This window comes from Aedes albopictus, chromosome 3 (genome assembly GCF_035046485.1).
Source record: "Aedes albopictus strain Foshan chromosome 3, AalbF5, whole genome shotgun sequence".
Classification (NCBI taxonomy): Eukaryota; Metazoa; Arthropoda; class Insecta; order Diptera; family Culicidae; genus Aedes; species Aedes albopictus.
The window spans coordinates 419,130,231-419,157,096 of NC_085138.1; the positions used below are offsets into that span (position 1 = coordinate 419,130,231).

At 37.7% G+C, this 26,866-nt stretch overlaps 2 protein-coding genes across 2 annotated transcripts; one reads left to right on the plus strand and one right to left on the minus strand.

Annotated features, from left to right (window-relative positions):
* Positions 1–9,231: 9,231 nt before the first annotated feature.
* LOC134291043 (uncharacterized) lies at positions 9,232–10,776 on the minus strand. Its single transcript, XM_062858305.1, has one exon. It carries the CDS (start codon positions 10,774–10,776, stop codon positions 9,232–9,234), a length of 1,545 nt encoding a protein of 514 aa, XP_062714289.1.
* Positions 10,777–13,693: 2,917 nt separating this feature from the next.
* Positions 13,694–25,058, plus strand: LOC134292026 (uncharacterized). Its single transcript, XM_062860683.1, has 4 exons — positions 13,694–13,940; positions 23,660–24,341; positions 24,401–24,602; positions 24,662–25,058. The coding sequence occupies exons 1-4, from the start codon at positions 13,805–13,807 to the stop codon at positions 24,890–24,892; spliced, it is 1,251 nt and encodes a 416-aa protein (XP_062716667.1). The 5' UTR covers positions 13,694–13,804; the 3' UTR covers positions 24,893–25,058.
* Positions 25,059–26,866: the final 1,808 nt, after the last annotated feature.

Sequence of the window (26,866 nt, forward strand, 5' to 3'; positions counted from 1 at the left end):
TCTCTCCAGAAGCTTGGAAACCTTCTCTCCAGAAGCTTGGAAAGCTTCTCTCCAGAAGCTTGGAAAGCTTCTCTCCAGAAGCTTGGAAAGCTTCTCTCCAGAAGCTTGGAAAGCTTCTCTCCAGAAGCTTGGAAAGCTTCTCTCCAGAAGCTTGGAAAGCTTCTCTCCAGAAGCTTGGAAAGCTTCTCTCCAGAAGCTTGGAAAGCTTCTCTCCAGAAGCTTGGAAAGCTTCTCTCCAGAAGCTTGGAAAGCTTCTCTCCAGGAGCTTGGAAAGCTTCTCTCCAGAAGCTTGGAAACCTTCTCTCCAGAAGCTTGGAAAGCTTCTCTCCAGAAGCTTGGAAACCTTCTCTCCAGAAGCTTGGAAACCTTCTCTCCAGAAGCTTGGAAACCTTCTCTCCAGAAGCTTGGAAAGCTTCTCTCCAGAAGCTTGGAAAGCTTCTCTCCAGAAGCTTGGAAAGCTTCTCTCCAGAAGCTTGGAAAGCTTCTCTCCAGAAGCTTGGAAAGTTTATCTTAAGCATTTCTCCCGTAACATGGAAAGTTTTTCTCCAGCAGCTTGGAAAGTTTCTCTTTAGAAGCTAGGGAAGCTTCTCTTTAGAAGCTCGAAAAGCTTCTCTCTATGAAACTTGAAAAGCTTCTCTGCAGAAGCTTGGAAGGCTTCTCCCCAGAAGCTTGGAAAGCTTCTATATAAAACTTAAAAAGCTTCTCTCCAGAAGCTTGAAAAGCTTCTCTCCAGAAACATAGAATACTTCTCTCCAGAAATATGAAAAGCTTTTCTCTAAAAGCATGGAAAGCTTCTCTCCAAAAGCTTGGAAAACTTCTTGGAAAGTTTCTCATCAGTAGCTTGAAATGCTTCTCTACAGAATCTTGGGAATCTACTCTTCAGACGCTTGGAAAGCTTTTCCCCAGATGCTTGGAAAAGCTTCTCTCCAGAGCTTTGAAAGGCTTCTCTCCAAAAGTTTGGGAAGCTTCTCCATAGAAGTTTGGAAAGATTCTCTCAAGAATTTTGGAAAGCTTCTCTCCAGCAGCTTTGAAAGATTTTCTCCATAATCTTGGAAAACTTCTCTGAAGAAGATTGAAAAGCTTATCCATAGAAACTTGGAAAACTTCTTTTCAGTAGCTTCTCCTCAGAAGCTTGGAAAAGTTCTCTCCACAAGCTTTGGAAACTTCTCTCCAGAAACTTGAAAGCTTCTCTACAGAATCTTGGGAATGTCCTCTCCAGATGCTAGGGAAGCTTCTCTACAGAAGCTTGAAAAGCTTCCCTTCAGAAGCTTGGAAAGCTTCCCTTCAGAAAATTGAAAAGCTCCAGAAGTTTGCAAATCTTCTCTCCAGAATCTTGTAAAGCTTCACTCCAGAAGTTTGGAAAGCTTTCCAATAGAAGCTTGGAAAACTTTTCTCCAGAAGCTGAAATAGCTTTCCTTCAGAAACTTGAAAAGCTTCGAGAGCTTCTCTACAGAATTTTGGGATTTCAGAAGCATGAAAGCTTCTCTTCATAATCTGCCAAGCATACATTAAAACCTGAAAGATCTTTTAATGTACACTCTTTTGTATTCTCCAGCAAAACGCTTGCTCCCAACACGGATATCTCACTGGCTCCATTCAGCCTCGATCGTATAAATTACATAAACATGAAATTGGAGTAATTGCTTCGATTTGATTTATACAGTACAACTTACCACACCAGTTAACGACCATCGTACCGCCCGCAAAACCGCTCATTGTTCATTCATTAGGACCTTCTCGGCGTGGCCGCCGCCCTTTCATCTATCAACACCCGTCGCCACCGCACCGTGTGGCCGGCCACGCAATGCGGTTGATCCCCAATCTCGCTGCTCGCTGTTGCGGTAGAAATAGAAGGCCCAGAGAATGAAACAAAAAGTCGTGCCTAGCTCCAGCAGCAGCGCGAGAGAGGGCCGCTCCTTCGTCTTCTTCTAATACCTAGGCTATAGGTAGGTACTATCCACCTTCACACACAATAAGCCATCAATTATTGACTGCCAGCCGTCGAGTGCCGTCGTTGTTGGCGTCGTTCGTCGCGAAACTCGATCAACAGTCGAAAGCTGCACCCTTTCATACCAACTATGGAGGTTCACGATGATGACGACGACGACGGCTGTTCAAGTTCTCACATTCCAAGACTTCTGACTACCACTTAGACTCACACCATCTAGTGCGGGTAGTGTGACGACGACGCGAAAGGACTGCGCAAACCCTGAACCCAGTGAAGGCTTCTCCGGTGACCGAGTTCTAACCCCTTCAGAGAGACCAGGAAATTGTAACACATCAATGCGCGGCTGGGGGGGTTCAGAACCTGCCCTGGTAGTGACGACAGTTCCCCTTCTGTACTGTGGGAAGGAGATGGAGGGAATTGCACTGTGGGTCAAATCGATGGAAAATGGAAAATAAAATCTGCGTTACGTCCCCACTGGGGAAAAGCCTGCTTCATAGCCTTGTGTTCTATAAGCACTCCCACGGTTATTAACTGAGAGCTTTCTCTGCCAATGACCATTTTGCATCGTGTGGCAGGCACGAAGATACTGTATACCCTGAGAAAATTTGTGAATGAATCTCAAATCGAATTCCTGGAGAAATCTTTACAAAAATTCTTGCAAGAATCCAAGGATTAATATACAGACGAAAAAAGACGATTTTCTGAAGAAATTCCTGGAATTATGCCTGTCAAAACTTTTTTGGAATCCCCTGGCGGAGTTCTTGTTTTTTATGCCTATCAATGAGAATTTCAGTTCATTGCAAGCGAAATTCTCAAAACCTTTCCAGCTGTTTTGGAAGAATTCTTGATAAACCTCTGTATTCCTAAAAATGGTCATAAAAATTTAGAGGAACTCTTGCGAAAATTTGTTGGAAATATGAGTTGAGAAATGTCTGTTCTTTGAAAGAAGCACGACACTAGACAACCTACTAGCATTAAAGGCCCAATGGCACAACCGTAAACTGTTTTCTGATGGCTGCGGCAGGAAAGAAATCCTCGCTTCCCAGCACGATGCTGTTTGGTGGTGGTAGGGAATAATACATGGGTGGCTAGGAACGGTGGAATGGAGGTTTTCCTACAGGTTCGTGGAGTATGGTACTGCTGGTACTACTGGTAGATGTTCTAGATCATCCAAGAACTTAAGTTATCCAAGGATTTTCGTAAGTAAGCGCCTTTAGATCTACAAGCGTAATCGATGGATTATTGTTACATCACTGATACAGTGCAACATCCTACAGGTCCTTGGAGCATATTTCTATACAGACGTAGTTTTCAAGATATTCTAGGACCTCCAAGAACAGACGAGTATGCGTGCAAAGGCCTGAAAATGTACAGATTTCTGAAGTAACTGTTGGAGGAATTTCCGAAGAACTTTCCTGAGAATTATTGAAGTCGAAGAAATCCAAGGATGAATTGCTTAAGGAATGCTTTGGTAAATTTCCCAGCACGATGAAAAACCGAAATAAAAGCAATACTGGAGTAAACACATCTTCTTAATGTTTTTTTTTTAATAATAATCTTATTCTATGCTAGAACTTATCTTTGGGAATCTTCATGAGAATTTTCTGAACGAAAACTTTTGGATTAGTTTTTGAAGTAATATATGCAAAGTTTTCTCGAAATATCCCTAAAGAGTTTTTTGAAGGAAACCGTGGGAGAATTTCTAAATGGAGTTTGTTACCGTTTAGGTACTTTTACCCTAAGAGATAAGCCCTAACAGAGCGAGAGTGGCACTCTCACATTAAACCGGATGAGAGAACAGACCAGCAGTATACTGCTGTTCGGCAAGAAGAGCATGAGTGCTATATTATTAAAAATAAATATAATGATAAACACAAAATTAAACACAAAATAAAGACTCCAATCAGAAATATTTGATTAAAATATTAGAGAAATAACATTGAATGACCTTAAGGTAAAGCAGAGCATAGGAGATAGGTTAAATGAATGAGAACACTCCAGTATGAACGGTCAGATTGAATACACAAATTACACTTGACATACACCATACAACGCCCACCAAAGGGGATCATGGAGTAATGGGAAATTTGGACAATGGAATGGATAATGGAAAAGAAAGAAAAATGGGACATTTGGGACATGGAATGGGAAAGGGAAATTTGAGGTCAGCTACCGGTCCGATCGGGAAGATCTGATCTTTTCCACGCCAACCACCAAGCAGTTAACAAGTGTCAGAGTCGTAAAGTCAGAGGAAGTTACTATAAAACGTGGAGTATCACGTTAGTGCTCAACTGAAGTTTATTTAAGTGGAGAAGTTACTCCTGAGCTGAATACTGAAGAATCAGGTAAATTGTTGAGAAAAAGTGGACCGGTTAGCATAGTCCTCATTGGACCCCATTTCCCTATTTTCCCATTAGGACCCATTGGTATTAACTACCAAAATTGAGGCGGTTTTCCCTCAATTAATCCACTCGCTGTATAGTGTGGATTGAAGGGCTGTTGAGCACATGCCCACCCCGTGCCAAAAACACACGCATCTCAGCGTGGACAGCGAGTCCCATCCGGTGTCGGATGAGTACCACCCCAGGAGAAGACGTGGTCAGAAACCAGCAGAAGAGGTCGAGCGTCCATTCCGCCCTCTCCGTCACTTGCCGCCTTGAGGTCTTCGCCAGCGAAGTCGTAGCACCCAAAGCCCGATCGACCGCGTGGTAACTCGCCCGATCCAACGTCCCCGTCGCTGCCTACGTCGCAGTCCCGGCATTGCCCAACCGCCCATCGTCAGCTCCCATCCTACGAAGTCACCGTCCACACTCACACCACACCTACACGAATATTGTAAGTACCCACAATAAACGACCGATAATTAAGACATACCTCGTGTTTGTATTCCCGATCAGTATACGAGCCGACCCTGAAAGAGTGTCTTGAGGGCCGAAGCAGAAAGAGTTAGAGCTCATGGGAGTGAGGGTAACAAGTTTTTGAAGAGATTTCTGAAAAACCCCTAAGATGATTTTAAAAGGAAGTCATTAAGGAATTAAACCTAAGGAAGAGTTATCTGTAGCAATCCTTGGAGGAATTCCTGAGGGAATCTTAAAAGGAATTTCTAAAGTTAATTTTATGATTGCTGAAGGAAATTTCTTGAAATTGATCGGAATCTCTAGCTAAAATTTCTAAATCAATTCCTGAAAAATTATTTGAAAGGATCTTTGGATTTTTTAAAAAGATTCAGATTAGGTTTTTTAAAAGAAATCACAGCAAGGTTTTCTGAAAGAATTCCTGGACAAACCTCTTACCCAATCTATGGAAAGATTCTATAATATCTATTAAAATTCTCAAAAAAAATTGAGAAGGGTTATGGTGATATTTATGGAAAAATTTCTGAAGCAATCTATGCAAAATATTCACGAAGATTTTTTTGGGAAACTTTTGGAAAAAAAAAACAAAAGAATTTTTAACGCATACACTGAAAAATATTTTAGAATAAATCTCTGTTTTTTTTTAAAGAATTTCTGGAGAAATTTCCAGAGGAGTATTTGTAAGATTTTCTTAAAAACTGATGAAAGAATGTGTAAAGAAATATCAAAATACTTTTACAAAATGGATAAAATGTAGGCCATTTTAGTGAGAACACCACTTGGTTTTACTAAAAATAAAATCAAGTAGTTTTCACAAGTCTGCCATTTTTTTTAACACGGACACATTTAATGCTTCCAGTAGTGAGCTATTCGCTCTTTAAAGGAAGCACAACACTAGACAACGGACTAACATGCAACGCCCTGTGGCACAGCCGAAAACTTTTCCTGACAACTGCGGCGGAAATCGAACCCGAGCTCCTCAACACGATGCGACTACTTGCTTGGTGATCACGAAGCCACGATTTTTTCTATTCTTGTATGGAGTGTTCGGTATTTGTTTTTAATGCCTATCAATATCGCATCAAAAATCACAATGCTTTATGAGACCCGACTGGTAAATCACTTTTGTCTTATTCATTCATTGTGTCCAGAATTGAAGCTGCCAAAAAGTACCTATTCCAAAGTTATTCAATAGTAAACATGATTGAAAAATTTCAAAAAACTTGATTTTTATTAAAATTTTTTAGAGTTGGAGTATTTTGAAAAAAATGTGTATTTTGATAGCGGCTACTGATTTGTGATGCGTACACAGCTAATCGCGTTCGGTAGTTTTTACCGACCTCTCAACCGCTGAGCGTTCGGTAATATATTTGTAACGAAAAACGGTAAAAAATTACCAAATTTCTGTAAAATTTTATCGTTTATCTGTCAAACTCTAACGAAGTTCAGTAAAAGTTAATACCTTTACCGATTTTTTCCTGTAAAACAAACTTAATGGTTCAGATTTCGGTAAAACTTAACCGAAGTCGGTGATTTGTTCTAACTGTGTATAGGTTAAAATTGTATGGCTATTCAATGGGAGAAGTGTCAAAAACAGTCAAGGAGGTTTCATGAAGCATCATCACGTTCCAGAGGCGTTTCAGCGATGTTTTAAATAGGTTTCCGGGGGTGTTACGTCTGGGGTGAACCTTAACACCTTCAAATTTACAACTTTTTATTTGCCATCGAAACATATGACCCCATCTAGTACTCCATCGGGGGACATACATAGGGAATATATAACTAATTTGAATTTAATTTTATATTGGAGCAGGGGTTCCCAAATTATATTTTTTTTACTAACAATACTAACAACTATTTTAACAATTTTTAATTTTACTAACATTTATCCTTACAGCGTTTTTTTTGTATTATTTTTTCAAAGACAAAACTACTAACAAATACAATAACAAAAAACATTTGCTTGGCTTCCCGTTGTTGCCATTATTGTCGGTAACAATTTTCCCAATTGTTTTTTTCCTACTGGAGTAGCCTGTGATTTTAAATAAATTGACAAAAAAAACAACTTTTACAAAAAAAAATGTTTATTAATTTCATGAAAAATCAAGAATTTCTGGGAAAAAAACGATAGGAACTCTATGAAAAGTACCAGAAAAATTCCAGGACAATTTCCAGATAGTAATTTTGGAGAAATCACACTAGAAGTTTTTTAAGAGATTCCGGAAGAAATTCCTTAGAAAATCTCTGAAAAATCTTCAGGGATTTCTGCTGAAAATCATGGCAGTTTTTTGTGGACTTTGTCAGTAATTGCTTATGGTATTCCTTCAGATATTTATTTATGGGTTCTTCAAGACTGTATTTTACTATTCCTCCGAAAATATTTGGAATATTTTTGGTGATGTCTTCTGGGATTATAAGAACAGTTTGTTTAAGGATTCCTCAAGAAGTTCTTCCTCAGATACTTCAAAGGAATTTATTTATGGTCTTTTAAGAAGTTCCTGTAGGAAATGCTCGAAAAGTTACCTTTGGATTCTTGGAAGAATCTGGAAGTACACACGAAGTGCTGGAGTAGAAAACCGATAATGATCTGCTTGAGAAGAAAATTCTTGCAACGAGAAATTTCCGGAGTAATGCAGATAGAGTAATGGAGAGAAATCATCAAGAATTATCAGAATAAAACTTTTGGAGAAATCCTGAAGGATTGTCCTCGAAAAGCCCAAAAAGAATTCCTAAAATAAACAGAAGCAAGGTCAGGAAGAGTCCCAGAAGGAAATTCTGCAAGAACTCCAACGGGATCTTTAAGCGTACAAGAAATTCTTTCAGGGATCTCAGAAGCAACGCTTTGGACCTTCTGCAGGGGTCTCTGAAGACATATCCGAGGGAACGCCAGAAGGAATTCCCTAAAAAATCTCAGAATCAATTCTAGGAAGAACGCCAGATGAAAGTCTAGTTGAGATCCCAGATAGAACTTTTTAAGGAATTTCAAACAAATTTTCTGTAGGACTTTTAGAAGATATTGATGAATAAAAAGTCTAGAAGAAATTCCAGGAATCGCAGAAAGCATTATTTGGGGTATCTCAGAAGGATCTAACGGAGGAAAAAAGGGATATCTGAAAGAATCTCAAAAGAAATTTCTCGGCTCTGGCAGTCTGAGTGGGTAGCAAAAGGCTGTTTTGCTCCTACATCCGACGTTTCGGTTATATTTATTTAACCTTCTTCAGGGAATCTAAAATATTTGCAAAAACAATTTCCTAATTTACAACCCTATTTTCGAACATTTTTCCCATAGTGCTACTTACAGGAGTTAGCTTTTTTGTTAAGTTGTGTGAAGCTCTACATTTGTTTGTCCTGTAAATATCATGGCGGCCACTTTTGCTATGGCTATGAGGGTACGAACAAGGGATTAACATTTATGAATTATAAAATATTGTGCAAAAAATCTTACTGCATAGGTGTCAAATAGCTTGAGCGGCACTGTAGTTTGCTGGTGCTTTTATAGCAGCACTTTTTTCAAAGCTCGTTTTAGTTGCTTTTGAAGCTAATCGCGCTACCTGTGTTTTATCGACACCCTCGATCTTGGATCGGGAACTTATACTGGTAAGAGTGTGATTGTGTGTGGGGGGGAATTATTGCTATTGCGTTTTCTTCATGTGGTGGTGTTATCCGTATTTGATGTGTTATTGTGTATGTTTACAATGTTTGTGTTTTTGTTTTGCATTCTGTTTAATACATGGAATATGCCTGCATATACTGAGCTAAGGTTTGCTGTGTCTGTTCTGTGATTAATACAATTCGTGTTACTAGTGATATGACACATTTCTAAAAATGGTAATGTGTGTGTTTTGTTGGTTCTGTCTAATATTTTTGTTTTTTCCAGGTCGAAACGATGATTTTTAGTGATGCTGTGGTCCAGAAGAGCTGTTTTTTCCTTCAGGGAAGCAATTTGTGGATCATTGGGATTGACGCCGTTGTCCAGTAGCCGATCCAGTGTATTGTAGTGCGTTTTGTGGCCACTCATACGTGTTTTTAATCTGTTGGTGGTCATTCCGATGTAGCATGCAGAACAATTGCTACATGGGATGTTGTAGATGACATCTGTTTTGTTCTCCCCAGCTATCGGATCCTTCAGCCTCGTAAACAAATCGCCCACTGTTCTCCAATTGTAGGTGGCGAGTCGTATGTTTTTGTAGCTGCGTTTGATTTCCCTGTCGATGGATTCTGACAGGCGAGGCATGTATGCGATGGAGCGGTAGGTATATTCCAGGTCCGATTCATCAGAGCTTGGGGGCTGTCCATAAACCACGTGGTCATGAGGGGGGGGGGGTTCGGCCAATGACCATTTTGTATGGACAAATAAAAAAATTTGTATGAACTAATGACCACGCGGGGGGGGGGGGTTGAAAAGTCCCAAAAAAATGACCACGTGGTTTATGGACAGCCCCTTGGCGACGATCGGTGCTGCTCATTCATGCTATGCTCATTCATTCTGTTCGTGAGCCTGTTGCGTAGCGATTTCGGAAAGCCGTTTTGTTTTAGTTGGTCATCTATTATTTTAATTTTATCATGCTCATCTAGGTCTGTTGATAGCTTGTTGACCCTTTTTATAAAGTTTTTGGCTGTATTCAGCTTTTGATTCATGGGGTGGAAAGAGTGGAAATTTAGAAACCTTCCGCTAGCGATCGGTTTTTGGTACCACCGTGTTGTGACCTTCTGGTTGTCATGCCTTGTTAGGAGCATATCTAAGAAGGGTAGACAGTTCTCCACTTCCAGTTCGTATGTGAACTGGATGTGGATGTCATAGCTGTTGAATATGTCCATTATGTGTTGTAGTTTGTTTAATGGTATCGCCATTATCAGATCGTCCACGTATTTTCTGATGAATGGGAGTGGAAAGTCTAGCTTTTGAAGAACGGTATCTAACAGGCTTTCCATGACAAGATCTGCAAGGGCTGGTGAAACAGGGTTTCCCATGGCTGTGCCAGACACTTGGAGATAGTGTTGTCCATTGAACTTGCAGTAGCTAGAGCTCATACAGAAATCTACTATCTCCAGGAACAGATCGAGACAGATATTTGTATTGGATCTGATCGTGTCCCACCTCATGATAATGTTGTTTATCACAAGTGTTCTCGGTATAGACGTGAACAGGGACTTCACATCTAGTGAGATCAACACGTGTTTTTCTGGCAAGGTTACGCCGTTGATGAACTCACAAAACGAGTATGAATCCTGAATATTGTATGCGCTTACCAGTGATTGTTGAAGGATGTTGCTTACAAACTTGGAGAGGTGGTAAGACGGTGCCGTCATGTTTGGAACCACTGGACGGAGTGGGAGGCCCTGCTTGTGAGCCTTGGGTTGACCGTATATTCTGGGACAGACGGCTTTGTACGTTGTTAGGTGCTTGGCGGTTTTCGCATCGATTAGTTCGAGGTTTCGAAGACGGCGAACAATGCTGTTGTTCTGTTGCTGAAAACGGGTTGTGGGGTCTCTCGATATTGGTTCGTACGTTTCACGGTCTCGCAGTAGCTCCAGCATCTTGGATTGGTAGTCTTGGGATGGCATCAAGACTGTCTTATTGCCTTTGTCTGATTTTACAACGGCGACGTCTGGGTGCTCTTTCAGAAACTTCCTTGTGACTTTTTCGGCGCTTTTGCAGAACTTCACCAGAGGGTCTTGATGACTGTTCTGATTTTCACCTCGATGTAGGTGGTTCAGAACCACATTGGCGACTGCACATCTTGTACGGTCCTGTATGGATGCATCGTTTTCTGACTTGAGGATGCATTCAATATCTGCCAGCATATGATAGAAGAATACTGGGTCAGATTTGGTGTGCGGAAGAGCAAATTTGGGGCCCAGACTAAGCAACACCTCAGCTTCTGGTGGGATTGTAACTTGTGTACCGTTGCATATCGCTCTTTCATTCAGGGTTGGAGCAGATTCCCTGCATGACTCACTTGTTTGTTCCATGATGCGGTTGAACTTTCGCTTGGTTCTGTTGTTTCTGGTCGTCGTGTTTTCGCATTGTAGTTTTCCTGACTTCTGAAGAAACTCTCTATCACCTGTTCCGGGACCTCTGATTCTCGTATGCGTTGACCAGCGGATGTGATTTGCATTTTCAACATTTTGATTTTGTGATACGTGTGCTGTATCTCGATGTTCAAGATAGCTTTCATGAACTTCGTGACACTGTGTTGAACCTTGTTGAACCTGTGGGCTGTTCTCTTCGAGAAGAGGGAAAGTAAAGCGGAAATTGTTTGAAAGGTGCGTCGGAAACACTCCTCGTCTCCGGCAGCGAACCAGGAAGGATTTTCGACTGGTTAAGTTGCCTAGTTTTCTCGTGTTATTGGCAAATTCTTTGAACTTCGATCTCAGATCTGCACCATATTGTCTTTCGATGTTCGCATTGTCCTATAATCTGTAGAATCCACAGTCGTAAAATCACACGTCTCAAAAGAAATTCATTGAAAAATCACCACCAGAAAAAATACAGAAATGCCTGAAGTTAAAGCTTCTGTATCTTAGGAGAATCTTCGGAAAAATTGTTTAACTACAAACTCGTTTGAGTTAACTTCTCGCTATTTCATGTTTATCGATAATTCAGCTATCATTGTTTGCATGATAATAAGTGTTTTATTACTTTATAGACCTTTTTCGGCGTGACTTACCAGATATATTATGTATCAGGGTAATTTTCCCGATGTTATTTCTAAGATTCATCCAGGAGCTTCTTCTCGAGTTTCTCAAGGCGATCTTTCTTGTACTCCTTCCTCGATTCATCTGCTAGCCCTTCCTTCTGATTTTCCTTAAGTAGTTCCTCCTAGGATTTCTCCAGAAATTATATCTGAAATTCATCCAGAAAAACCTTCCAAGATTTCTTCAAGCAATTCTTTCGAGATTGTTCCAATAACTTAAACTGCGGTTTTTTTATCAGGAACTCCTTCCGCGCTTCCTTCAAGAAGATCTTCCAAGCTCTCTTTAAAAATTTCCCCTGGAACTTCTAAATTCAATCAGAAAAAGAATTGTTCTATATTTTTAGGATTTTTGGGCTTTTCCGTTCGATTGTGAGATCAAAAACAACCTTCTTTTACTTTGACGTTTTAATCCGTATCGGTAAGAGAACACGACATTGTTTTTGATCTCACATTCAGAGAGTAAAAACTAAAAATTCCTAAAATATACCAAGAGCAGTCGGAACCAATTAGCGAGGATTGTTCAATATAAAAATTCCTATACATAATTCCTGAAACAATTTTTCACGTAATTCTTCCAGTTTTGTAGGAGACTTGAAGGATTCAAGGACATACTTCTGAGTTTTCTCCAATAGTGATGCCCATAGTAATTTCTATGTATTCATATTGGGAATCCCAGAAAAAAATTGAAGGCATTACAAAAAAAAAATCTAAGAAAAACTCTTTAAGAAGTTACTGCAAGAATTTCTAGAGGTATCTCAGGAGGAACTTGGTGAGAAGTCCCGACAGCAATTGCTGAAGAAGTCCTGGGCAAACCCTAAACTCCCTTCCGCTCCAAATTCAACTCGTCTTCAATGACTTTCAACTCCTTCCTCCGCCCTTTTCCCGTGAACGCTCTTTAAATCTCACCTAAAGTACACTAACTTCTCTGAACATAAAAACTATCCGTTTTGATAAAGTTAAACCAATGGTATTCCTTGATGGATTATACCTACATTTTAGCTTCTTGATAATTTAGCCTAAAGACAAGGCAAACTCCAATTTTGCCAACTGTGCATCCTATACTCTTGGTGCACAACTCACCTATGGATGGAGTTCAAATGTTAAATGAATTAAGAGAAAAGCTCCGCCGATCAATCTGCGGAGCTCCACGGAAGGAGCTCTGGTTTTGTTTAATTGAATCCGAAGGCTTCGATCCTGACTACCTCGACGCCGCGCCGCCGCGTCAGTAGCGCGAGTGTGGAACTATGTAGGAGTGGTACTATATCGAGGAGAGCTGCTGCTCCAGTGGGAAAGGGGGAAATCATTAACGGCGGCTGCAACAGCAGCCAGCAGCGTGTGTTAAATTGGCTGCTCTTGGAGTGCGATACTTAACGGCTGAATATGGCTCGCGAATCGAATGGAGGCAGCGGAGCGAAGTTCGTGACGGGTCGAACCTTCTCCTCCAAGGGAGACTGCACTCTCGTCGGTATGGTATGCGCGAATTCCTATGGTTACGGTGCGGCATTATATCATTATTCATTGTCGATGAGAAGGTAAAGGGTATGTTTTTTTTTGTGGGGAAATTGATTTCGATTCGTTTTCGATTTCGATAGGTTGACATTTGTTAGCAAAAAAAAGTCTCACTGGCAAATGTCATATGGATGGTAAAAATTTCACTGAAAATGTCGTGAGGCATCTAGGTATTTTGGTAAGTACTCCAAACAACCGAAGCTATGTCGATATTACTATTAATAAAAAGCGAAACAAAACATTAAAGCGAAACTGGAAGCATTTCCTCATTTTTTTGGTTTTTGATTTTTTATTAAATAACGAAGCAATATTTTTAAAATCGGTTTTCGTGCACATGTATCTTCTAATTTTTTTACGTGATAGAAAATGTTTTTCGTTTTCGCTGAAACCATTTTTTAGTGAAATTTTGTTCAAAAATGGTTTCTGCAAAAACTAAAAACATTTATACCGCGTAAAAACAATCAGAAGATACCCTGATCCATACTCTACATGTGCACGAAAACCGATTTTAAAAATATTGCTTCGTTATTTAATAAAAAATCAAAAACCAAAAAAATGAGGAAATGCTTCCAGTTTCGCCTTGTGATAAACTGAAACAACCAACAGGTATGTAATTTTCAAATGTGTCAACGTCAAGACCATGAAAATAACAAGTCATCATTAGAAAACTGTTTCTCGTCGTTGAATATTCCACCCAGAAGTGTGTAACTTCTCACGTTATGGCAAGATTTTCTCACTTTAACCTCATGGCCATGAATTCAAACGTCGAGTAGACCTTGGAACGGCGCCGCGAAATGGTTGACTTTTTTAGCTCGGTTCGAAGCCGCTTCAGCTTTCGATGGTGGAAGAAGACCTCTAGGATTCGCTACTACTGGTACGGGGTCGAAAACAGTTGCTTTTTGTGGTTGGATGTGCTGCTGCTTCTTGCAGGTAGGTCTTTGATAAGCTGGGACAATGGATACTTTTATTATTGGCTGGGTCAAATTTAAAATATATTAACCTTTAAGGAAGGAAAAATGTGTGTCAAAAGTAAAGATCTGACATGCTTTCTCATGTTTCCGAATAGAAAATCAATTATTAATATTTGAGAGTAACTCCATAAAAAAATGTTAGTTGACATGAAATGAATTTATGCTTTTGAGCGTTAAAAATTAAGGAATAAAACTATAAAAAATTTGAGGGTTAATTACATGGGAAAAGCGCCTGTGGCTAGGTTTGTGGATTTTTTTTTCTAGTACACCTTGAAAACTTGAAATAGATCAAATCAGAATCGCAGAAGAATTTCTTTTCAAACACTTTTAACCATTTGTATCGATATTAGATAAAATAAAAAAAATAAATATGAAAATCTGTTATATGTTGCTGAAAAACCACGGAAAATAAAGTGGAATGTGTAAGGTTGGCTTCTCGTTGATTTGCTAGATTTTTTTCCTAAAATATGTGATGGACATAAATGATAGAAACTTCGTGAAAAATGTTTGTAAAATGTCTTTAGAACATTTGTTAAGAATCATTTGGAGAAATTTATGATAGATTTTCAAAAAACATTTTTCCAGTAAAACCTGAAAAAAATCTAAAATGTTTTTGATACAATTTTTTGACAGTATTTCTATATCGAATTTCGAGACATTTTTAGATAAATATAATTGAGGAACTTCGATGAGTTCAAACAGACGTTTCCTAAAGAACCCATTTTTATTTTTTTATTTTTTGCGAAATTCCCTGAAAGATTCAAACACACTCCCTAGAAATTCGCCCTTGTATCTTACTTTAAAATCTTCCTTGGAAAAAGTTCCTGTGCCATTTTGCAAAATGTTGTGATTCCGAAATTTGAAAGATTAAAGGTGATAAATATATTTTTTTACTAGAGAATTTTTATTATTTATACTACATCTTCTTCCAATCTCGTACACAGACTCCCAAAGAAAATCACACAAAAATTTCTTCAGGAATTCTTCTAGGTATTATTATGGAATTTTCCTTGAAGATCTCATAAAAATTTACTTATCAGATTCCTCCATAAACTTGTCCAAAGAACTCTTCTGGATTTATTCCCAAATAAACGATGGATTGGTTGAAACTGGGTTTAAAATCTACCAAGGGAATCGCGCCACTTCGGCGGTGGCTTCTATATTCGTCTGTTTTCCACTATAACTCAGTCAAATTTGAACCAATTGACACAACTTTTGGAATGCCATAAGATAGGTATAGTATCTACCCGTGTGCAACATTTCAAGCCAATTGGTTCAAAATTGATTAAGTTATAGTGGAAAACAGACGAATATAGAAGCCACCGCCCAAGTGGCGCGATACCCAAGTTTTTTTTTTAACAGGAACTCTTCCAGCGTTTTTTTTTTCAGAAATTCATCCATGGATTCTTTAAAAAAAACCTCAAACAATTTCCAAGAATTATTTTAGGTAGATTTCTATGGGTTCCTTCTGAAACTTCACTAGGAATTACTTTAGAAATGTGGAGCGGACCTGGTGTGATGGTTAGAACACTTGACTATCACGCCGAGGACCTGGGATCGAATTCCACTCCCGACAAACTCGCAAAATGTGAGTTTTTCCTTCGGAAGGGAAGTAAGATGTGGGTCCGAGATGAACTAGCCTAGGGCCTAAAATCTCGTTAATACAGATAAAAAATATTACTTTAGAAATTCTTCTAGGGGTTCGTTTAGAAAAAAAATGGATATTTCTCCAGGGATTCCCTTGAGGGATTCATTCTGAAGATCTTGCAGAAATGCTCCAGATATTCCAGCACGAGATCATACAGAAGTTCTTTCAGAATTTACTCCAGATATTTCTCAATATATTACTCCAGAATTAATTCGGCATATCGCCTAAAGAGAATGTTCAATAATATTTTCACGCATTCTTAAAAAAATCAGCATATTTCTCAGGAGCTTCGACAAAAATTACTTTAGAAATATCACATTTTTTATCACATTTAACATTGTAGTATGAATTCTCCGGCCAAATCTCCTAACAGCGGTGCACGACACGACTCTTCATAGTTCTTCTTATCACGAACTGAAACACACTGCTTTATCGTTCCAATTCATCAATAGGCATCCACTGTAGCGCTCGTCGTTATTGTTTCAGGGTTGCCAGTTCCACAAAGAGCCAAACGCGTAGGAACTATTCGCAACAGAATCTTTGCAGACGTTTATCTATGCGTTTCTCCAGATACACAGGATTTGTTTTTTCAATAATTCGTCCACAGATAACTGCAACGATACTTTCAGAAAATCCTCGTAGATTTTATTATAGTATTTTCGCAGGAAATTTTCCATTTTTTTTATATTTTTTCTTTGAATTTCACCAACGGTTTCTCTACAAGTTTCTCTAGGAATTTTTTCCAGGAAGTTCTTAGGAAGTTCTTAGGAAGTTCCAGGAAATTCCTCCTTGGAATCCTTTATGAAATTCTCTAGGATTTCTTTGGATATTCCTTTTTAGAAATCACTATGAAGAGATACTTTCTATATCTAGAGAAGTCTTCAGAATGTTAGGGAAGTCTTTGCAAATCCTACAGGGTTTGTTTCGGAAATTCTTCCCAAAGTTTCTCCAAGAAATCTTTGAGAAATCGCCCCAGTGATGTTTGTATAAATTCCTGCTGGAAATTTTTCTTGAACTTGCTTGAGGTATCATAAAAAATATCCCCTGGGATTTGTAAAGAAATAGTTGCGGAATTTCTTCACATATTTCTCCAGAGATTTTTCAGAAATTCTTCCTAAAATTACAAAAAAAAAACAACTGGAGAATTTTTCGAAGAATCTCTGAAGAAATTTTTAACAAATACTCGAAGGATTGTATCAAGAAATCTCTTAAAAACTTTAAAACCTAGGAAAACTTCTAGAAGGAATTTTAGAAAAAAAATATGAGGAATTCCTGCATAAGAATTCCTGAGGCAATTTCTGAATGAATGCCTAAGAAAATGCATAGGAGAATACTTGAAGAAACACCTTACCACAGTATTTTCACAAAATAAATAATGAGAGGTTTATGAAGGAATTTTGCAAATAATTAAAAAAAGGCTTGGAAAACTTCTGGAGGGATTCCTGAAAAAAAAAACCGAAGGGGAATACCTGAGGAATATTTTAAAAATGTCTAATAGAGACGAACCAGCCAAGGGCTGAAAGTCTCTTTAGTAAAGACAAATCAATCAATCAATAAAAATGTCTGAGAATTGCAGACAAAAGTATTGAAAGTAGAAAAATCCGTCAATAAATTTCTGAAATATCCCTTTAGTTCTTTGGAAGAACTCCAGGAGATGCCTCTAAAGGAATTCTCCAAAAACTTTCATATATTCTTCAATAAAGACAAATCAATCAAATCAACTTTCTTATATAATTTCTGAAACTGAACAGTACAAAAAAATCCCTAACTCAGAAATTTGTGAAGCAAATCCTGCTGAAACAATAAGAAATCCTGGTAAATTCAGGACCACTAAAGAAATAAAAACATATTTTTTTTAAACAATCCTTGAACTAATACAAGAGCTAGAGAACCCTCTGCAGGCATTCTTCGAAAAATTATTGAGAAATTCTTTAAAATAGCTAAGAAATAGATTCTAAAATAATACATGCCTGCAGGAATTGTTCAGATAGTCTTCGAAAAAAATCAGAATAAATCCGAAGCAATGTCTGAATTATAATTTAAAGCAACTAGTGGAAAAATCACTAGAGAAAATTTCATAAAAATCCTTTGAGAATTTGCTAGAGGGATCCCTGAATAAATGGAGTCATATCTGAAGGAACCTGAAAAAAAATTTAAGCAATAATTTTTGAAAATGTTTCTGGAAAAATTTGCATTTTTCTGAAGGAAAACCCAAGAGACATTTCAAAAAACATCTTCGAATTTTTGTGAAAATTTCGCCTGTGTTGCATCTGTTGATGAAACGTTTGGATAAATTTCTGAAGAAACCCCTGGAGAAATTCCACGAAACTACGACTGGAAATAAGTTAGATAACATTTTACAGAAATGCCTTCAGAAATGCATGAAGAAATACATGAACGTTTGTAGCAATACTTGAAGAAATTTCCTTAAAAATCCCTTAAGTAACCACATGAGGTATGCCGGGGAAAAATTCTGAGGAAACCCGTGGACAGGTTTCAGGATAAATCTTTTGAGACATTTTTTGAGAAACTTTCCCAGAAGAACCAAAGGAAAAAATCCTGGGAAAATTCCTGAGATAATCTTTGGAGGAGTCCCTGGCGACGTTTTCAAAGAAATCCATGGTCTTAAATTGACATTTTCAAGGATACCGCAAGAAAACTTGAGAGGAATGCTTGCTAAAATCATTCTAAGAAACCCTGCGATAAACTTTTAAGCATTAAGCATTAAGCATTTCAGAAAATGTTGTGTCCCCGGTGGTAATCCAGGAGAGTTTTCTGGAAAATTTCAGACGTATTCTTACAAAACTCATAAAAGAAATGCCAACAAGAACGTTACTTCCGCGATAATGACGAACAAACCTTAAATGATAATGGATGAAGGGGTTTCTCGTAATAGTTCTTTATTTGGCACAATAGGGCATTTTTTATTATCGTTCAAATTGGGTCGAAGGGTCTCAGATTTTCATGAAACTTTTTCCACAGGCAGGGTTCATGGATCCCAAGTAACACACTTGTCACCGAAGAGTCACGGCGGCGCAGGTTTTTGTTGCGCAGAAGTTACTGTGACTTACTTCTACCAAGTAAGTGTTTATTTGTTAGAAGAACGTCATAGTGACTTATGCGCAACAAAAACCTGCACCGCCGTGACTCTTCGGTGACAAGTGTGTTACTTGGGATATATGAACAAAAAAATTGAGGAAAATTCAGGGTCGCCTATTTTCCCGGAAAACTCAGGTGGATTTTTTTGTTTTTACCTGACACTACTTTCTTTGAAAAATCATAACTCAAGGACGAAGTATCGTAGAAACAAGGTTTTTTTTAGAAAACGAAAGCAAATTTTCTCAGAAATCCGGAAAAATATGAACTGCAAAAAGTTCCCCACAAAACTTTCCTCAGTTGAGAAAATTCGTAAAGAAAAGCCGGAAAAACTATGCCCGAACTCGTGGAAAATTTTCGAAAACATATTTTTGAGAAGGTTGAAATGTCCAAATGTGCCACAGAAGCCTTTTCTTTGAAAAATCATAACTCAAGAACGAAGCATCGTAGAAACAAAGTTTTTAAATGAAAATGAAATGAAATTTTCCACTAGTTCGGACACAATTTTTCCGGCTTTTCTTTATGAATTTTCTCAACGGTGAAAAAATTTGTGGAAAACTTTTCCCATTTCATTTTTTTTTTTTGGATTTCTGAGAAAATTTGCTTTCATTTTCTAAAAAAACCTTGTTTCTACGATGCTTCGTTCTTGAGTTATGGATTTTTCAAAGTAAGTAATGTCAGGGGAAAACAAAAAAATTCCACCTGAGTTTTCCGGGAAAATAGGCGACCCTGAATTTTCCTCAATTGTTTTTGTTCCAATATCCATGAGCCCTGCCTGTGGAAAAAGTTTCATGAAAATCTTAGACCGTTCGGCCCAGACCCGTACGGTAATAAGAAAAAATCCCCAACAGTAACATCATTTCCTTGGGGCTTATCAGTATAGAAAACACTAAAATTTGGAATCCTCGTGTAACTACCTCCGACTTTACCATGACAGCACTGGCAATTTCCCAACATTTTTTTAACAAAATCTTCGTCCAAGATCAAATTTAGTACAGTTCAATATACGTGGGGTGATGGTTCCTGTTTAGATATCGCCTCATGTAGGAATTTTTTTCAATACTGAAAACTGAAACTCAGGATTTCTATGACCAATCGGCATTCCAAAGATGTCCTTCCAACCCAATTTCTGTATCAATTAACGATATTTCCACGAGTTGATGGTCCCTTCAATTTCGATTTTATTGTCAAAACGCAGTATTTAATATAAACTAAATGTTAAATCATACATTACTCGAGAAGCTTCAGGTCTCTTACAATTTTTTTCAAGTTTCTAAAAGTTCACTAAAAACTTTTCTTTAAATTATGACACGATTTTATTTTTGTGAATGTAAATTATTTCTGAAAACCTGGCCATACATACTTTCAGTTTTTTTTTATTTCTTAAGCATTATTTTATATCTATGCCAATCACACATTCCTTTAGGTTTGAAAGTTTCTTTGAGAAGTTCTACGCCAAGTACATTGAAAGTTTCAACATCAGTTCGTTTTTAAATTTATTTTGTAATTACCTAAGTAATGTTTCACTATTTGCTTCAGAAGTTTTTTCGAGAATGTTTTCAGCAAATGTTTTAACCTTACTTAAAAATTGTTTTCAGGGGCTTAATGGGCAACTTCATTGGCCATTTTCTCAGCTATTCCATTTTGAAAATTCTTTGGTTATTGTCTTGGTATCTCTTGCGATAATGCTTTTGAGAAATTCTCCGGAAATGTCTTTTAAAATTTCTGCAGCAGGTTTGTTGGATTTTTTTTTTTTTTGTAAAATACTTCATTAATTCTTCCAGATAAGCTTCGGTAATTTCTTCAGAAATGGTTTTGCATTTTTTTCATCAGTTTATATAGGATTTTATGTAAGATTGTTTTTGAAAAATCGGTTAGTCATTAACTTGAAAATGTATTCAAGTTATTCTTTTAAGAATTTCTTCCACTATTTCTCCAGCTATTTTTCCATCGGAAATTTTTCAGGAAATTTTTTCGGCTTCTTTGGTATATTTTTCATCTATTTCTTTTTGGAAATTGATTTCGCAATTATTTCAGGTATTCTTTTTGCAATTCTTATGGGATTTTTGACAATTTTTTCGAAACTCCTTTATGGGAACTCCTCATTCATCAACATCATCATTTTTTGTGAAGTTCCTTTGATCATTCCTGTGATTTTTTTGGCAATGCCTTTTAAAATTCTTTCTGCAATTGTTTAGAAAATATCGATTTTTTTTTTATGGAGGCGAATGAATTAAAATTAATAAATTTAAAGCCTCAAAAAAAAAAAAAAAAAAAAAAAAAAAAATATCGATTTATTTATTATTGCATGTGTTACATTCTTTCGTTTTTTGCACATTGTTTCAAAAATTCCATTTGGGATTTTAATTTAAAATAAATGTTGGTAATTTGCAAATTTTATTAAGGAATTAATTTACCGAGGGAACTCCCAAAGAAAATGCCAAAGGAAGGATGGCAGGCGCAGGATGGTAAAATTTCCTGAGAAATTTCCAAATTATTGGCAAAAGGAATTTCTAGAAGCATTACTGTTGAGGGGATCACCTTTTTTTCGGAATAATCACACATATTGAAAGCAGCTTTTTAGTTAAGCAGCATCAATGCTAAAATGATTATTTATTTATGAACCTATTATACATTAACGATTTCAATTACTTACATTCTAGGGTAGATTTCCGTTACTACGAAAGGATCAAAACTCCAACCACAGACTCACTCTTCTATCTAAATCTATTCTTCTGATTAATGCAGTGTTGACAGTTTCACAGCATTCACTACAACAATTTCCAAGAAAGTTTTCTGAAAATTTTTTGAAGATGATTTGAAAGAAATTGTTACAAAATAAAGAATTTACGAGTTTCGAAAGAACCGAGGAAATTCAGGAACTGCCAAAGAAGTTCCTAAAGAAATAGTAGCAGAAGTTTCCAAATGTACTGCTCATCAAAAATGCTAAGATATTGAAGAAAGCATCAGAATAAAATCTGTTAAAGGAATTTTCAAAAAATTTCCGCAAGAAATTACAATAGAATAACAGAAAAAAAAACAAAAAAAAATGACGAAACACTTTCAATCGAAATAGAACTAGAGCAGAGAGTTCCAAAAAACTTGCCCAAACATTTCTCAAAAATATTGAAAATTTTTAAAACAAAAAAAAAACAAAAAAAAAAGACAATTGCACCGTCTTTGACCTTGCGGCCTCTACAGACTGAACAATACTAACATTTGACAACGGACAACACATTTAACACCCAGTGGCCCAGTGGAGAATTTTTCGTCCGACGAAAAGTTTTCCCCGACTGGAGCGGGAATCGAACCCACACTCTGAGGCTTACGAGACAGCTAAACGACTGACGCCGCTAACCGCTCGGCTACGAAGCCCACAATCCAAGAAGATTCCAAAAGGATTGTCAAAGAAATTATTGAAAAACATGATTAAATTTCCGAAGATTTTCTCACAGGAAGCAAGAATAATTTTCAAAGCATTACTGAAGAAATTAACAAAGGTATTGCCAAAGAAATTGTTAATTGAATTTTCACAGGAATAGTCGAACCAATTATCTATTACATTACCGAAGAAAATACCAAAGCGGTAAAAAGGAAAATCCCAAAAAAAATTACCGAATAAAATCCAAAGGATCAATTACAACAATGGTTTGACAAACGGTTTTTGACATTTCGTGTGGAAACTGCCCCAGCGACTTTTTAAAGGTTTGTTTGGAAAGTACTTAATACATTTCATCTGAATATTTTTCGGAGTTTCTCCGCTTATATTTTAAACCATTTTTCGAGTTTTTATTTTTTTAATTGTTTCAGAAGCTTCTTCAGTATTGTTTTAGGAATTCTGAGGGCAATTGTTTTCAGATTTTTTTTTCAGTAATTCCTCCGGCAATTCCTTTACCATCCCTTCATCATTTTTACGGGATTATTTTTCGGTAAACACTCTTGGTATTTTTTATCAGTATCATGAAAAATTTCTTCGGTATTTCCCATAAAACATCCTTCGCCAATATCTTTGAAATTTCCTTCAGCAATTCTGTTGTGGACTCCTCCTGCATTTACTATGAGAATTTTTAGTCATAGTTTTTTCTGGAATTTTGAAGATTTTTTTCCTGTATTTTTTAGAAGCATCGGCAATTTTTTCTCTCTTTTTTTCCTCAACCCTTTCAGCAAGAACTTAAGGGAGTAATTCGAAAAATTCTATCAGATTATCATCAGCAACCCATTTGCAAGCTGTTTGAGAAATTTTGTCGGCAATATCTTTGCGAGTTCTATAAGGAATTACTTGGAAAATTTGGAAATTTCTCTAGGATTTTTTTTGCTGTTCTGAAGGGAAATCTTTTAGAAAGACAATTTTCAGTCCATTTTGTCAAAAATTCATTTGGGAATGTCACATGCATAGTTTAGGAATTTGTTTTGGTAGCTATTTTGAAAAATTCTTCAAGAATTCCTTTGGAAATCGATTCGGCAAATTATTTTCAAATAATTTCTTACATTATTTTATAAATCGCAATTCCTTATGAAGTTTATTCGTAAACTCTTTTGACAGTTCCGATTTGGTTTCAATTAGATCACGTGTGAGAATGAGAAACCATATTAAAATGGTAACAAATATGTAAATTATTCATCCATTTTGTTATCAAGGAAAAGAGTAGTGAAGTATTTATCAATCTGAGAAGAAAGCAAGTGGATAAGTGATACAGCATATTATACTGTAAGTAGTTATCTGAGATAGTGCATAAGTGAGTAAATATTTTTAAGTAAAAAAAACCATATTTGCAAATGAATATGGAATTTTGAATGTAAGATTTCAAGTTCTTGTGTAAATATTTGGGCAAGCTTGTGGGTGACTTGTTTTGAGATCTGTCGGATTATTAGAAATAACTTCCCCACCTCCAAAATTAAGGTCGATTAATCCCTATCATTTTTCCTTCCAACAGGCATTCCAAGTGCATCGACTTCGAAGTGGCCCCACGAGCGTACGATTCGGTACATTTCGACCTGTTTATTTGTGCTTCAATCCATGTTGTACGTCCAGCAAACGATCAATGCGATTGCCGACCGTAAGGAAAACATGCCCATCTTTCTACTGGAAGTTGTAAAAACTACGTCCATCGCGTTGATAAGCCTAAAGCTGCTGCTAATGATTCACCTCCGGAAGCCGCTGGATTCTGTGAGAAGCTTCATCAATAGTGATCGCGTAAGGTCCGGAGACGATGCGTACGATGAGCTTGTGTACGGGAAGTTCAACCGATCCGGTCGCCGAATGATACGGGTTATATTCGGTTTGATTGGGTTGGAAGCCGTTCTGATGACGTTTCCCTGTAGCACTACCCGGAGAGTGTTCAGGTTGCCCCGTCAACTGATGGGAGCAGGGAAGAATGTGGCGTCTTTGGTGAACTTCTTGTATCTGGGATTGTTACCCGTGGGCATGTGTCCGAGGTTCTTCACCAATCTTACCAGCCTCGGTATTCTGCTCATGGGAATGCGGGCGAAGCTCAAAATCCTGGCTCATCGATATCAGCGTATGTTGGCACAGTCGCCCTTGGAGGAAACGCAGTACTATAAGTTCATGGTCTTGGAGGTACGTGAAATCATGGATCAACAACTGGAGTTTTCGAGGTACGAGTCAGATGACTACTGAAAACAACAACATGTTGAACTAAATTACTTTTTTTCAGGCATTTAAAAATTTTGAAACAAATGGTGGGCAAAGCATTTTCCCTAGTGCATTATTTTTCGATCTATGCGATTGGTACCATGTTCTACGTCTCCAAAATCATGGGACTGAACACTACGGCCATCATGCTCGTAGCGTCAACCGCTTGGCTGTTGCTGGAATACTACTTGTGGTGTCAGCTTGTGGATTCGCTCAAGGACGAGGTCTAAAAGTTCATCATCAGCGAAGATTTTTTTAATTAAAAATTATACAAACCTTGCAGGCAGAATCCTTCGGCCTTAACATCTTGGAAATATGCTGTGTTATGCCCTTCAAGCGTAAGTATGCCTCCTACTACATCCAGCTGCGAACCTCTTTGATGATATCTTGGATCAGCATGCGGAATGGACTCTCGATGAACTGTTTGGGATTATTTGAAATTTCAACTGCAGCTTTCGTTGCTCTGTTGAATATCGTTTATACGGTGGTGACATTTTTGCTTAATATAAACTGAGAGAATGCAGTTGCTCGTACTTTCATGATTGAATGTTCTTATATTTGTTAGTTGGAAACCGTGTGAAATGTGTAATTAATAAAAATGATTTCACAACAAACTTAAAAATCGTGCTCATGCCCACTGTTTACTTTCAACACTGAGCAATGCTTTCTAGGTGGAAAATCTTGGCCACGAAAACTAAACGCCGCTCTACTGAGAAAACTTCTCTCCCATCAAACAATTTTCTGGAACCCTCTTTCAAAGTTTAAAAACTTCTGTTGAAACCTCAGAAAATTTCTGTGCAGAAGATTGAAAGGCTTTTTTCAAATAATTAGTAAAGCTTTCCCCAAAATCGTCTATAAAGAAGAATAAAACTCTTTCGAGAAGCTTAAGAAGCTTTTCAATAGATGCAAAGCAGCTTCGAAAACTTTGTTTTGAAGTATTTATAAGTTTCATTTTTAACACCCTATAAGAGCATTAAGTTAATGCTTCTCTCAAAAACATTGAAAGAGAGCAAGGCGTGGCTAACAGCTTGTAGGAAAGGTTTCCCATTTCAAACGAGTAGAAACCTCTCTGAGAAAACCTTACATACTACCTCCCCAAGTGCCAAAGCCACTAAAAAAGAACTTTCCAGTAAATATCCGCGTTAATTTTATAGCCCAAAAGCAATCAGCAAACACTTCGTGACAACATTCCTATTATCTCCGCTCGATCCATTCGCAGCTAATGTCTCCTCTCATGTTCCACATAATTACACCACAATCAGCGCCACTTACACGCCCGCCTCTAGTCTTTAGTACCTTCAGCTACAGATATCTCGCGCTAAACAAACAAAGCTCGGCAAAAGACCGACAATCTGTGGTAGGTTGGTACCTCGGCACCTCCTTTTCCTCTACCCCGACCGATTGAAACATGATTAGGCATTTGTGATTAAACCGTGTTTGATTAAATTGCCTGAAAGCGCACGTTGTCATTTGGTCTGGGTATGTGTGGGGACGATTCTACCCCATTACCCCGAATGCCACTACCCCGAACGCCATTACCCCGAACGCCACTACCCCGAAAGCCATTACCCCGAATAGGCCATTATCCCGAAAGCCATTACCCCGAATGGGTCATTACCCCGAATGCCACTACCCCGAATAGGCCACTACCCCGAAGGCCATTACCCCGAAAGCATATTTATAAATGGGTTATTCTGATGATGGTTTATATATATTTTTCGTAAAGGATATTGAAAGAGAAGCCATTGTTGAAAGAAGAAATAATTCAATAACATTACGGACAGCTTCAATACCAGAAGATACTGTTTAAAAGAATAACCTTAAAACAACATAAAGGAGTTATGCGTACTGAAGTCTCTATAATAATGATAAATCAATCAATCAATCAACTTTTCTTTTTTTTCTCACTCACTCTCGTAAACAAACACGAGGAAGAAACAGATAAAAGAGGGGGCATCTTGCCTCTTCCATCTCGATCTTCTTGAGTATATCAAAGAGAATGAGCGAGAAAAAAGAAAAAGCTGCGCACGAAAGTGAATGCGTGTTAGAGCTGATCTTACATGAGATATAACTGTCAGCAAAGGTCCGTTAAATACTGGCTCACAATATTGGCTCATTAGGCCGAAAAGACATTTGGACAAACTATCACTGTTTGGCTCCGTTTGGATCATGAGACTAGATCAAAATAATACCGATCGAAAAATTGGCCTCGAAAGAACAGCCTATACCTAGAAGAAGGGCAAATCTCTTAAGGAGGAATAGACAGTTTGGTACCTAATTAAACTCTGTAACAGTGTAACTTAAAAAAAAAAAACAACACATTCTTAACAAGAGAATAAATGTGGTTAATAGGTTAGTCGCCCACAAGGTCTGCATGGTTATAACTAGAAAGAACAGCCTATAAATTAAAGAAGGGCAAATCTCCTATGGGTCAATTCATAAACCACGTAGACCAAATTTCGGTCACCTCAGACCTCTTCTCCTCCCT